This window comes from Leptidea sinapis, chromosome 15, assembly GCF_905404315.1.
Source record: "Leptidea sinapis chromosome 15, ilLepSina1.1, whole genome shotgun sequence".
Classification (NCBI taxonomy): domain Eukaryota; kingdom Metazoa; phylum Arthropoda; class Insecta; order Lepidoptera; family Pieridae; genus Leptidea; species Leptidea sinapis.
The window spans coordinates 343,315-358,745 of NC_066279.1; the positions used below are offsets into that span (position 1 = coordinate 343,315).

The 15,431-nt window shown below is 34.3% G+C and overlaps 1 protein-coding gene across 1 annotated transcript in view; it reads left to right on the top strand.

The window, feature by feature from the left end:
• Positions 1-15,431, top strand: part of LOC126968371 (pikachurin-like) — a 168,858-nt gene that overhangs the window by 101,953 nt on the left and 51,474 nt on the right. The window contains exons 6-7 of the mRNA XM_050813359.1: positions 6,729-6,930; positions 14,201-14,345. Of these exons, the coding sequence (XP_050669316.1) occupies positions 6,729-6,930; positions 14,201-14,345 (347 nt within the window). The remainder of the gene's footprint in view (positions 1-6,728; positions 6,931-14,200; positions 14,346-15,431) is intronic.

The following is a 15,431-nucleotide window of genomic DNA, read 5'->3' on the forward strand; positions in this document are numbered from 1 at the left end:
AACTCTTGCGGATGGAATTTCGTAAAATCCGTTCTTTGCTGACCTCTGCCCGGTGAAAGGAATATTCCAACCAAATTTCAAGTCTCTAAGCCTTATGGTTCCATTGATATCGTGATGAGTCATATAAGTAAAACTCTCATTATATTTATCTACATTTTATTAATCATAAGCATTTGTAATCATAGTATTTTTAGTTAAAAAATAAATAAAAACATGATCCAGACTTCCTTGTGACAGGATCTTCCAGCCACAAGTAGCGCCCGTTCACAAGCATGACGCATGGACCAGCCATCGCCTCCCTTGACCTTTTTTTAGGGAAGGGAACGACCCGCCCCACGTCGCCGCCACAAGCAGTGGCATTAAGCAAGCATGACGATTCCTGTCACGAGAACTCTACCAAATCATCCTGCTCGTCTCGTCTCTTATTTTCATAAAAATAAAAATGCTCATCTACATAGAAGTATAATGCAAAAAAAAATTGTACTTTATTACGTTGATTCTTGAAGTATAAATAACACGGAAAACGAATGAAATTAATTCAATATGCAAAAATACTTCAGAGTATTGTACGTTCCTTTGCAGCCATTTGCATTATACATCAAAATTAGTTCTCTGGACACTCGCGACTGGCGCTTCAAATAGGCACAAAAAATTGCTGTCAAACATATGGAACAGCCTGTCTAGTGGTATTTATACGGGTCAGTGCAATCGAATAGATATAATAGAAATGACGAGAAGTGAAAACGGTTGGTCTTCAGTCTAAGATATTATTAATTATATTCTCTTAGATTATAATATTATTCAGAATCACAGTATTTTCTTTGATTAATGCGAGTGTTACACATTTAAATAAAACACTTTTAAATGATTAAAACGCGTGTAATTGTAACGGTTTTACATGAGATGTTTGCGTAAAAGTTACATTTTTATTTTAGTTAACCCGACGTTTCAAGGCCTTTCCAGAATCATTTAAATAAAGAAGTATCAAGACAACGTAATCGATTGTTTGTAATAAAACGATCCCAAGTGTGAGAAGAAGGCAACACACTACCATTGAATTTTCGTAAAACCCAACATGCTTCTTCTCATGGGGAGGGGATGATATAACAAGGATTTCTTATAAATGAACCCATTGTTATAAGGTTGGTACACCATACAGTACCGGCTTTGGAACTATGAGTAGAAACCCATTGTGAGGAAAACAAAAAAATTATGGTATACGATATGAAATTATTTGAATTATATTTATTCGATTGTTAAGTGTTTTTGTTGAATCAGTAGCTATAAACACTCCTACGTTTCAGTAGAATAACCCCAGACATAATTTCAAGGGACTCCTCGAAATCAATATGCTTAAGGGACCGGTTTAAATCTTTCAAAGGATAAAAGTGGGAAACAGAAAACAGAGATGGACTGTAGATGTTTGGAGCCCCACCTACAGAATAGCAGTTCACCTACAGAGTAGACATCATCAATACATCTAAATGCAGCCCTCTTTCCTTTCCTTCCACTGCTGTCTCCATCCGAGGACTCTTCTTGTCGAATGACTTCTGTTAATTCTCGCAATGTCCATGTATACTTTTTTTTGCTATGATTGCCAAAACGTATTTTACTTCAGTCTTATTATGGATCTCAATAATAATTGAAATACCGCTAATAATTCTTTTGGTTTAATATTTTAGATATACAGAAACGAATCTACAGTTTATATACTTAAATAAAATGAGTAATTTTATAGATTGATGGGCAAACAAATAACGTACTACGCAGAGAGGTTTTGATCAATTTATGGTAGACAACTACCTACTGTCAGAAAAATCTATCGCCTAATTTATTTTTCTCGAAATCGGGGCCTCAATTCTGTTGAAATCCAGCCCTTGTTAGGGTCCTCCCTTATGCATCAATAAAAGATACATTACCAAGGGACATATACAAAAGGGTGACTTGAGCGTAAATCTCCACACAACTTGTGCAGTTGTTTTTTTTATATTCTTTATATCAGCTTCACCTGTATCTGTGTATGTATCGGAATTTTTGGAGGTGATTTTTCATCAACTTTAACATGTATTATTTAGTATTTTCTTTGATTCTTTTGACTTCATCTGCAGTCCCCCTGAAAACGAGATCTGGAAAGGTCTTGAAACGTCGGGTTAACTAAAATAAAAATGTAACTTTTACGCAAACATCTAATGTCAAACCGTTACAATTACACGCGTTTTAATCCTTTAAAAGTGTTTTATTTAAATGTATTATTTAATTATTTACATTAGTTCGGCTCTGGATGCTAAACAAATTCACCATGATACAAAATCATAATTTTTGTCCTTTTTTCCATATAAGATGAAATTGAACCTTATAATTGCAAATATTTATGATGCTGTTTTTAATACTAATAACACAGTTACAATTTACCAGTGGGAGGCTCCTTTGCACAGGATGCCAGCTAGATTATGGGTACCACAACGGCGTCTATTTCTAGCGTGAAACAGTAATGTGTAAGCATTGCTGTATTTCGGTCTGAAGTAGTGAAACTACTGGGCAAATGAGACTCAACATCTTATGTCTCAAGGTGACGAGCGCAATTGTAGTGCCGCTCAGAATTTTTGGGCTTTTCAAGAATCCTGAGCGTTCATCTGAACGTCCTGCTCGTCTCGTCCCGTATTTTCATAAAAAACAAAAAGCAGAGGATAGTTAATACGTACATTTACTAGTAATGTTAACATAATATGCATACGTATATTTTTTAAATACTTATTGTTAGTTTTGTAAGTATTCATACCATAGGGATATATTTATTACTTATATTGTCTATTGGTTTATCACTACATATTATAAAACAAAGTCCTCCGCCGTGTCTGTCTGTCTGTCTGTTCACGATAAACTCAAAAACAACTGCACCGATTTTCATGCTGTTTTCACCTATGGATAGCGTGCATTGCGAGGAAGGTTTCAGTATAAAATTTTATAAGTTTATGTATACATTTTTGCATTCATTAACAATATTTGTTGGAGGTTACGAAAAAAACGAAAACGCTGTCTAAACCCACAACATAACCCGGGTTCGAATCCCGGTAGGTGCATGCATTTATATGATGAATATGGATGTTTGTTTCCGAGTCATGGATGTTTAAATTTATTTATGTATGTTTATATGTATGTTATATGAATTTATGTATGTTTAAGTAAGTATATTGTATTAAAATAATATATCATTGTCTTGTAACCAATAACACAGGCTATATATGCTTAACTTGGGGCAAGATAATTTGTGTAAAAAGTGTGTCAATATTATTATTATAAAACACAACAATTAGTGGTGTAATTGTATATCCTGTATAGGTGTATATTAAAGTTCGCACTGCATTTTTATTCTTTAACAAATTGACAATTATTTATATATACATATATTTAAAGCTGTTTACACAAATACGATATTAATTTATAATTAATTCAGATATTATTTTTTTATAAAATCATTCAGAATAACGTTATTGTTTCAATTTTAACTCATTAACTTTTATGACACATTTTCGATGGCCACAGGCTAAATAAGACATTTTTTGTCATACGACAGAATAGCGTCGGTCGGGTCAGCTGTTATTAATAAAAAAATCTCGGTGGCTATGCAACGAACTTTTATTAAAAAAATCTAGTTTCCAAAGTAATTTTTAAACTTTTATAGTTGATATGGCCTTGATTATTATAAAAAAAATATTTGAGCTATCGCTATTCTTAACATATATAAATTACGTGACACGTTGTTTGTCCGCGATGGACTCCTAAACTAATGAACGGATTTTAATGGGGATTACTTCATGGAGTGCAGTTTAGTCCAACTTGAGAGATAGGATAGTTTTTATTTCGATTTGGGGCCTATTATTATTTTTATTTCAAATATTTGTTTTGTATGGACATATTTTCTATGAGAGAATTTAGTGACGCACGGTTTGACAGTTCTGCTGTGAAACAATTTCATTATAACAACAAGGAGCATACTTTACGAAATAATTCTTGATGTTATGAAAAATTATTGACAAATACATAAAGAACATTACTTTCTTTTTTATTATACAGAACAACGTCTGTCGGGTCAGCTAGTAAAACAGTATTTTTTTTACTATCTACAAAACAACGTCTGTCGAGTCAGCTAGTACTATATAATATAGTTTAGAACGACCGACAATGAAGCGAGTCGGACTTAGTAATGTATTATACAGTCCACTTATTATAATGAATGATATTTTAGTTTTCTCGACCTTGTGTTCTAGCACGCGTCGGTATAATCCTTGTTTCCCTACCTTCCTTGTGAAGCTTTCAATCGACCGCCCGCCCTCCACGATTGAGTGACCTACTTCTGTTGTATTTTAAGCGATTTCAAATGGAATATTAGATCTTTATGAATGTATAATGAAATGGTTCTTTCGAGGATTATTCGAACATTTTGTTTGGGTAAATGAATTTGTTTAGTAATTTTATTTGTGGTCAGTAAATCGCTTTTGAATACATATATTATTCAGCTGTAAATTTATTCGCTAATAGATGAGGTAATTTTTTGGAAGGTAAATGGGTTGAATTAGGAATGAAGTAAGATTATTGGATCGGGTATACTAAATATATATTAACAAAAAGCTGCCTGACAGCTTACTTGACTGAAGAATTTAAAAGAACAATAAACCTAAATTATACCTAAATAGTAGAGCTACGCAATGTGTATAAAATTATTTAATCTTCTACCTCTATAAATAATAAACTTATATATATTTATATATAATAATAAACTAAAACGATTTACTGGACTCCTGTTTAAATGGTTAATCGAAAAAAAATTTATAGAAAATTTATGTTCGGACGATCATAACAGGTCTTTTTAAAAATTATTTTTTATCACACAAATCACTAATTACAATAATATTAGAATATGTTACTTAATACAAGTCTGGAGCGAAAGTGCACAATAAAAATATTAAATTAGAGACAATCGAAGTTCAACGTCAGCGTCTATTCACTTGTTTAATCTGCCACTCAGCTTTTTCACACCGATGGAGCCCTGGTAACGAGTGTTAAGGATTTTTTTAATTTTATGTAAGCTTTCTGCATGCTAATGTTAATTAGCCAAATAGAAGACACTACAATAAATATAAGATCTATAATGTATACTGTATTCGACGGAATAAATAAATTTCATTTCCTTTCAATTCTTTGATATATTTTTTACTATTTGCCACAACTGTTTTGAAAGACATCGTGTGATACACGGGTTTGTGGGTTATTTATATTAATACCTACAACTCGGCTAAGTCAAGTTAGTACGTCTTTTGTGGGTATATGCTTTTACAACAAGATCCGAGAAAATGTTCAAAACAAAAGTATTACGTTATTCAAAGGAACTGTTAAAAAACGTTTGTGTGGTAAAGGTTACAATAACATAAATGACTTTCTTAATGATACCACATATTGGGAATGGAGCGACCGCCCTCAGGCTAGTAAATAATAAGTTTAATTGTACAATATTACTTTGTTAACATATTTTTTATGAGAAAAAAGTTTTTTTTGACTTTCAATAAGTGATGTCACATCCTATTTTGAATTTTAATTTGAAATTGTTCTTTCCACCCTTGTATCACATTGTACTATATTTTACCCAATTGTAGGAAAATTTACAAATATCAGTTTAAAACAATTGTGTTACGACAAGCAAGAACACGATTCGTTACTGCTTTTCGATAATACAATATTCCATCGTAAACAAGACTTCTTATTAACTTATCCCTGTTATCACAAGCTTACCTTACTGGCTCTAGAGAATCAATAGGCTATTTCATTGATCTAATAAATTGGCAATTTAGATGTCTCATCTTTGTTTTTCATTATTCTTTGCCTCTTCCCAAATGGTATTCTGACATTAGAGATTATCTCAGAGATTGATAAAGGCAACCTAAAGTTTTTTTTTTATGGAATAGGAGGTCAATCGAGCGTACGCGGTACGGGTCACCTGGTGTTAAGTCACCGCCGCCCGAGCGTTGCCGGCCTTTAAGCAAGGTGTACGCGCTTTTTTTTGAAGATACCCATATCGTATCGTCCCGGAAACACATTCCACAGCTTTGTAGTACGTGGAAGAATGCTCCTTGAAAACCGCACTGTCGAGGACCGCAACACATCCAGATGGTGGGGATGATATCCTAACATGTGGCGTGTCGTGCGAAGGTGGAATTCGGCGGCAGGAATCAGGTTAAATAGCTCTTCGGAACACTCCCCGTGATAAATGCGGTAGAAGATACACAATGAAGCGACATTTCTACGCAACGCCAAGTGATTCAGCCGTTCACAGAGCACTGGGCACAGTTTATGGTTGGTATGTAATGTAAGGTTGTAATATTTTGTACTAGTTACAACGACCCATATGGCCCCATGGTTGCGAAGGTGAACTTGTAGGGCATATATATCTATAGCTTGACGGACAGATGGGCGTTGGGGTAGTTAAGTCCTCGAATAGTGAACACGTACCGGAAGACGTAGTGTTGGTAGACCCCCCACAAGATGCACCGGCGATCTGGTCAAGATCGCCATAATAGGTTGGATGAGGGCAGCACAGGGCCGATCGTCATGGCGATCTTTGGGGAAGCCTTTGTCCAGCAGTGGACGTCTTCCGGCTGATGATGAATATGTTTAAGTGAAATTAAGTATAAAACTGTTTAGGATTACACCTGTCATTGTCATTTTGTCCACAGATTCAAAAATAAATACGCCCCGTTTCTCCGGTTCGTCATGGATAGCGCTTCATGCATTGCGTGGCGCTTACAAGAGAGTTCGATTAAGACTCCGGGTACGACCAGAGAGGAGCAGGGGAGTGCTACTGCTAACCGGGGAACATGACGACCTTTCTGGAGACTACCTCGCTTTGATACTGAGGAATGGACACGTAGAGTTAAGGTGTGTTTTTGTTGGAGAAAATATTCAATAACCTCAATTATGTACTACGAGTCCTGACCCGGCAAACGTTGTTTTGCCAATTATAAATTAAGTACCCCCCTTCATTGAATGTATTGTCATCGACTGAATTATTTGTATGGCGAATATATAGATATTTACAAGTCAAAAAAATATAGGTTCCGGAGAAGTATTAGGTACTTGTGGTATTAGTATACATAAATATTATTCCTATTGGTTCAATAGTTATCGCAGTATAACCGAAGGAAATAATGGCTCTCGATTTAAATATTTGTACAGATAAAGTAGATTTACAAATAAGTTATGATCTGAAAATCTAAAATTTTTACCTGGATAGTTTATACGGCTAAAAAGACTGACAGCTGTGAACACGTCAAAAAAAAGAGGTGGACTGTTAGTCTCTATTTTTTTAAAAGCGCGCACACTAAAACAATGTGATTAAAGTAATAATCCCGGCCTGTTGGCATGGCAAGAGACTGTTTCTAGACGTACAAATTATCTATTCTTTTTTTATTTATTTTTTTTTGCGCCCAAGCTAGGGAATGGGCTACCCTCCGGGATAACGACGGGAGGGAGGTGGTGAATGCTCATGCATACCAACGCAGCCTAAGTCTGCGTTGGTTATGTGGGACTCACGTGAAAACCTAGGTGCCTACCCACTAAACACCACCTGCAGTTGGCTTTGGGCAGGTGCCCTCTAAGCCTACATTGTCTTGGGGAGAGAGAGGCGCAAGCGGCACTCCCTATGGAGTTTCCGCTGGGATATTGCACAAAAGGTGCTATCTAATTGGGACTAGTGACATCAGAAGGATGATCACAAAATAGAGGTGAATCTAAATGCGTCTGATTGTCCCCGGATGCCAAGAGGCGTTCCAGGTCAGACGAGAGTTTGTTAGGGGGACGAATTATCTAAGCATTTATTTGAATACATAATTTGCAAGATAAATATACTTAAGGCACGGTCATACCTCAATATCAACGAAAATTGGTTTCTTAGGAAGTCAATTACAACATAACGCAATGAAAATATTCCGACGCAAAAAATACAGTGCACAAAGAAGGATTTAATGATAATTTTTAACCGAATAGAATGTTTATATATAATTTGAAATATCCAATAAAAAATTTGGAAGTTGCTTCCCAAAAATAAACTTTGGAGTCAAAAATCTCCAAATTTTAAGCGATAACAATATTCTTTTTTTTAAAGAATTGAATAGAATTAGTACTTTTCTAAAACTTAAACCGAACAATTTTTCAATTAATTATGTAAATTTTGAATAAACAAAAGAAAACCAGTAAAATAAATGCCCATTTGCAGCTTAGCCACATGATCAACACAAATTTTGTAGGGTTGGTTGTAGCGTTTACAATCCTAGTCAGTCCGCGCCTTAAGACCTCGAAATATTAACCGATTCAATTACAGGCTGAACTAAGTTTATTAAAATTTTTATGAAAGAAATTAATTAATCCGAACCCTTTTGAGAGTTGATTATGAGACCCTTAAAATGTATCTTTTTTATTTGAAACCACATAGACTAACGTTAATATTGTATGAATAATTATTTTTTAATCTGTTTTAACTTTAGTGTTTCACGTTTTTGCAGTATTCCAGTACTACAGTGGGAAGCAGTATTGTGTAAACATTATTGTGTTTCGGTCTGAAGGGCGCCGTAGCTAGTGAACTTACTGGGCAAATGAGACTTAACATCTTTGTCTCAAAGTGACGAGCGCAATTGTAGTGCCGTTCAGAATTTTTGGGGTTTTTCAAGAATCCTGAGCGGCACTGCACATGGTAGGCGGTTTTTGACGCTCAATAAGTGATTTTGAATAAAAATATTTGAGATTGAATTAGAATTCGAATTTTAATGGGCAGGGCGTATCATTTACCATCAACTGAACCTCTTCTTGTCTCGACCCGTATTTTCTTTAAAAAAAATGGAATAGTGGAGTATTTAACTATTTAAAGTATTAAGACGCATGGCGTCAGTCTCTCGTGTTAAATAATGTTTATTTGAGGAAATAGTAAAATATGTTTATATTTTATTATTCAGTTTTATTTAGGAAACAGTAGATTTACCAGTGGCTTCTTTACTACTTTTCTACTAGACTAAGATACTAGATGGGTACCACATCGGCGCCTTTTTACACGCTTTTTATTAGCTTCACCTGTATGTATGTTTGTTTGTAACCGACTCATTTGGGCGCGATTTAGACCTACTTTAAACGGCCAGATTTCGTTCAAACTTCGTAGATTTATCGAGGACCGATGACAATACATTTAATTTGATAAAATTATTCCATTTTTCAATTTGCAGAATAAGATTTTCGTTAATTTTTATAATTTTCATCTTTCGTCAATAAGGCAGGAATTGATGTTAATTTTTAATTTCAACCATTATCTACTTATAACCGATTTATGTAATAGGAAATATATATTAGAAAATTTTTGAATACCAAAGAGAATTTTGTGCTTATTAGTGTGTTTTTGAGTTTTTTTTAAGCTATTAAATATGACGAGGAAAGAACCTCTGTATTGTTTTTAAAAGGTGTGACGTCATTACTGTTGACATCACAATTGCTATCTTGCTGATGATCACTCATTGGTTCTTCTAAAGAAAACTACACGAGTAGGTATTTTATTACTTTCGTTTATTCAACGGGCAGCGTTACGACGTCCCAGAGAGGTCCGTACCGTACGACAGCCCGAGCACGACTGACTGTTTATAGGACCTGGCGCACGTGTTTTGAAATGCGGCCGTATTTATGGGGCTCGGTGCACGTGCACGTGTTTTCAATTCGTGTTGTTTTACAATAATTTCACATCACAATGAACTAATGAACTAATTTTAACTAAAATTAGTTAAACTGAATTATTCTCGTTTTTATAATAGATGTGTTGTAGTATTTGCGCCGATATATATTATTATTTTGTTGCGAAGCGGTACTGTGAAGGATGTACCTATTTGTGCCTAAAACATTGAGGTGCAATAAAGAACTAGATTCCCATTCGTCTATTTCTTTTTATTTGGATATTGATTATAATGGTGCGAAACGGACGGACTCGAAGATGATGAGGCAAGAATATTTTGTTTTAGCAACTGAAATGTTATTATTACTAATAATAATAATGTTATTATACAATATGTTATGTTTTTAAAGCGATAACCCTCACTTCTAGGATTAATATACAAATAAAATTTGAAAAACAAAATTTTATGAACGATGCGGGATTCGAAGCCACGACCTCCGTTCTCCTCCCGCGTTCCGTGCCGGTGCTCTAACCAACTGAACGGTTAGCTTTTAGCTCAAATTTTATTGATGATTAAAAACGTCAACTTACGATGCGACACTCCAGCTTTTTTAAGTTTGAATACGCTGTTATTTGGACAATTTTTCACTAAACATTTTTTAATTGCGTGGCATTGTATACAAAGCGTGGTCGAAACACAGCTGATTGAAAAACCTGCCTAATAGACGTGTGGGCAGAGTTTTGTTTCAAAAAATTTTTGGGCGTGATTGTGAGACTAGTGGTTAAATATACGTCAGTGGTCTAAAAGTAACAAGCGGAATTGCGATGTCGCTGAATATTTTGTGTTTTTTTTTTATGAAAAAAAAAATATATTTGAGCGGTTCTGCATCGTAATGGGCGGGGTGTATCATTTACCATTGATAGATATGGCGTTTAGTCTGCTGAACAAGTCCAAAGGAAGCTCATTGTATGAACTTCTGTTTGGCGAACTTTGTTTATTTTATTTTATTTTATTTGGGTCACAAAACAATTACACACTAGATGATTACATTAGAGGAAGAAATAACATACGTAGTACTAAGTGCATAACCAACGACAATGTCCACGGGTTATTATATAAGTGTTAGATTACAAGAAAGAAAATTTGACTCTAATAACGCAGTTATCAAGAGATTATTACAAGCAGATGTTGCTTACAATATTATTATGAGGTTAGATATAAGTCTCCAATGAGAATATTAAATTTCATAACAATGAGATTTAAGTTTAAATTTAAGTTAATAACATTAATTAAGTAGATGCTGTTTCAATGTGCTATTAATTGCTGATTTGAATTGTAGTTCCGACATACCTAATATGACAATATCTGAAAAACTTTCATTGTATGTGCTAAATTAGCGTTGCAGAGGCGCGCGTTTGCCGTAGTTGGTCCGAATTGGGCTAACTGCAAAAAGGGGACGCTTTCGTACACTGCGCTGACATACAACTCTTGGGACCTAGAAGTTTAGTTTAGTTTAAAAATAATATAGGATATAATAGGGGATATAATTAATAAAAATAATAGAAGGATGAAACCCATTAGAAAAGGAAGAGAATATACTTAACACAAATGAAAGGAAAAATTAATTACGGGCGATCTGAGGTCGGGAAGTGGAAAAAGGGGGGGGGGGGGGGTTTAAGGGTAAAAACGGTTTATCTCGATTTTCGGAACTACAAGTCCTATGGAAAAGGGTTAAATAGCAATTACTAGTGTTGATGACTGTTTAAATTCAATCACAATATATGAGCCCTATTTACATCGCAAATTAAATAATATCTTGTTAATGGCAAAGAAAAACAGCTCTGACACACTTCTAGTTTCAAAATACACGTTGTATTGGCCATAAAGCATGTAGTTATGAAAAAATATACGTGTATTCAAAGATAAATTATACAGAAGTGGCACTTACATAATTCATTTTACAACACGGTCGTAGCGATGCTCTCAAAACGGTTATTACTAATAAAGACCGCGTACTGTGAGATTAAATATTACGATCAACGACATCTAGCGGGGGCTCAAATAAGTATTATGTAGCTTCTGTAAAGCTGATAATGATATTGTAATAATATTATTTTTCATAATAATATCACTGTAATCGACCGATGCACTGAGAATTTAACAAATATAATAAAATAGTTTAAGTATACTTAAATTATAGGTAGGCACATCAATTTTATACTAAATACGTGTGCTATAAATAATTTTTAACAAAAAAACAACTGACTTCAAAAACACTATTCCAAAACAATAGATATAATATGCACTAAAAAGTATAAATATAATTGCGTATTTTTATACAATCTAATTAATTAATCTAATTATAGTGACGATTACTGTTATTTTTGGAATCTGTGTCCTTCCGCCGCGATCCGCTCTCGCCTCTCGCCTCCTCACAATTCAAGCACATCTCACCTATAACTATGTATGTAGTTACAAACCTATCTTGGATGACACCAACTCCAATAACTACAATAATCGTAAATAGAATTAGATTAATTAATTAGCTTGTATAAAAATACACAGTTCTTTTTATAGTTTTTAGTGCATATTATATCTATTGTTTTGGAATAGTATTTTTTGAAGTACTTTTTTGTTAAAAATATATTTTATTTTATGATTTTTAGTGAATTTGAAGTACACTAACTAACAATTTGTCTAAATATGTGTATGTGTAAGTGCTTTGAAATTTGATAACAGACAGAAATTCTGTTACAGATCCCACCTTACTGTAAGTCGTTAAGGTGTCCCATTCATAATCATATTCGACTACGACAATTACTTGGCCATAACTTTGTTATGGTAGATGACGTAAATATCCGGATAGCATAAAAAAGATTCGGCCGTCTATCGTTAATTTGCTCCTAAGAATTGAGTTCCGTTACTTTGTCATGGATTCCGTTATCAGAACCAAACCAAACTCTCACCAAACTATCTTTGAAGTATATTCTTTCTAATAAAAAAAAATCATCGTAATCGGTTGGCGCGATATTGAGTTATTCGTAAATTTATCATCCACTTTGCTATACGTATGTATAGCAAATTTAAGACTATTATGGTTTTTCTCATGGATGCCATTGTCCGATCTGGATCTAATTACAATGGGCCCACACGGCAAGCACCAGCTTTCAAATAAAAAAAGAATTATCTAAATTGGTCCACCCAGTCGGGAGTTTTGAGGTAACAAACATAAAAAAAATACCGACGAATTGAGAACCTCATCCTTTTTTGAAGTCGGTAAAAAGTAGTTTATGATACTCATTTCAATTTGGAAGTTTTGTTCTAAAGTGATTAGTGATTTCAATTCAACTGAGACATTTTAATTATAATTACTGTAACAGTTAAAAAAGTCCTAAAATGCTTAATTATTAATAGGCTCGCTATATTTTTCTATACTGTGTTAATATTTAAAAATTCGGGGTTAGAATACAAGGCCAAATTAACGAAAAAAAAAAAATTTTAGCATTGCCATCGCTACTTGAAAATTTTGAAGCACATAATGTAGGTTTTTTTATATTTTACTTTGAATTGTTGATGATAGACCATATTATTTTTTCTTAATTATCTATATCCCCATATAATTTATATCCCTCTTCACGTAAAGTACTTCAGTTTCTTGTAATAAGCAGGGTAAATATAAATGATACACTTCAGCACAATAATTCTTAGAACAAATATTAACATTCTGAAAGCATCTTGTCGTCGTATCTGTACAAAGGTTGTTTGTTTTAATAATTAGACCGACGCGTAATCCGGGGATTATGTAATTAACATTGATCTTCTATGACAATAAACGACATTTCTCGGTAATTTCATCATCTGGCATTATAGAAGTATCATAAATACTGATGAATGGCTGAATTGAACATAAATTAATTTAATTAGAATATGATCGCATGCCTAATATGTTTGTATTTTTATCACGGGGAGTGTTCCGAAGAGTTGTTTCACCTGATTCCTGCTGCCGAATTCCACCTTCGCACAACACGCCACAAATTAGAATGTCATCCCCACCATCTGGATGTGTGGCGGTCCTCCAAAGTGCGGTTCTCAAGGAACTTTCTTCAATGTAGTACAAAGCTGTGGAATGAGCTTCCTTGTGCGGGGGTTCCGCGACGGTACGACATGGGTACCTTCCGGCAACGCTCCTGTGATTCCTTTGGTGTTGCAAGAGAATGTGGGGGCGGTGATCTCTTAACATCATCTCCTTTTTCATAAAAACATATGTCTATACATAGATATAAATGAATTTGAAGTGTACGGAAAACTTCAGAATTATCATTGTATTGACAGTGTTGTCAGCGATATAGTTAACATTTTGCATATTTTTGGTTTATGCTCAGGTATATCCTTATGCCAATTTTATTTATAAGGCCGTAAGAAGTTAGTATAATTATAAAAAAAGAATTCAGTTTGAATTTATTCCCGTATAATTATATATTATTAGAGTTATGTGTTTCAAGGTTTGACTGCGGCAGTGGTGCGGGGGTGCTGCGATCCCCTGAACCAATCAGGCTGGGGAGATGGAACACCATATCAGTGTACAGACACCGCTGGGATGCCTGGTTGAGGCTCAACACTGGCAAACGAGTAAGAGGCCGCTCAAAGGTTAGTAAACATAACTTTCTAATGGTTTTATGACCGACTAGCCGCTGCCCATGAAGTCGTCCGCGTGGACGCTTTAAGCCAGCAAAAATATTAACCTATACTCCTGCATCTAGCGTGACAATATGTAGTCCCGACCTCTTGTTTACATAACAAAAATTGCCGCCGGACCGCACCATAGTATCGCGAACTCGGTTGGTCATAATCGGAACTATTAAAAATATTTATCCTTATTATGATGTACCGTGAAAGGCAAAGTTTATCTACTTTAAATAACAGAAGCTATAAAAGTATTTATAAGAATCAATTTGAAACTACCTACTACTAACTCACAAATATTTGAATAATGTAACAATAACTACCCACCAACTAACACATATGTGAATTAAAATTTTGTATAATTTTTTTTGTATTTTGTGGTTCACTATTTTAGCGATAGTGGCTTACACATAAAATATAGATATATGCTGCCCAGGGCTTTTTTGTGGGAGTATTTATATATTATATACGAGTTTAATGATGATACCCTATAATATGATGTATTAGCTATGTTATTGAAAAGTTTCATCAAATCCATTCAGTATGTTTTGCATGAAAGAGTAAGAAACATATCCATGCATTCTTACTTGATTAACTGTAATTCATTTTTTTGCTGCTACGAAACAATGATATTATAATATTAAAAGAGGTAGATATGTCACTAGCGCGCCGAAAATCAATCGCCTTAATTGAGTCAATTGGCGCATGGGGTCGTAGTCGCTCTCTCGATACGTTAACGGTACGCACGCGTTTGTTGTTGACAGAATTGCTTACATTTTGATATAGGTACAACATTAAAATGCCGTCTTGTGTTATGGGAAGATACACTAATTACGAAAGTAAAAAAAAATCATAGAATTATATACCACAGTTAAGAAATCATGAATTATAACATTTTATTTGATTTCATTATTTATCTAACAAAATAAATATGTTGCCATGACAACGCCAAGCCGATCATAGATTAACGTACAGAAATGACAAAATATTGATGCTGTCTGTTGCGGGATGATCGAGGTAGAATATTTTAGGAAATGATGTAAAAACTCA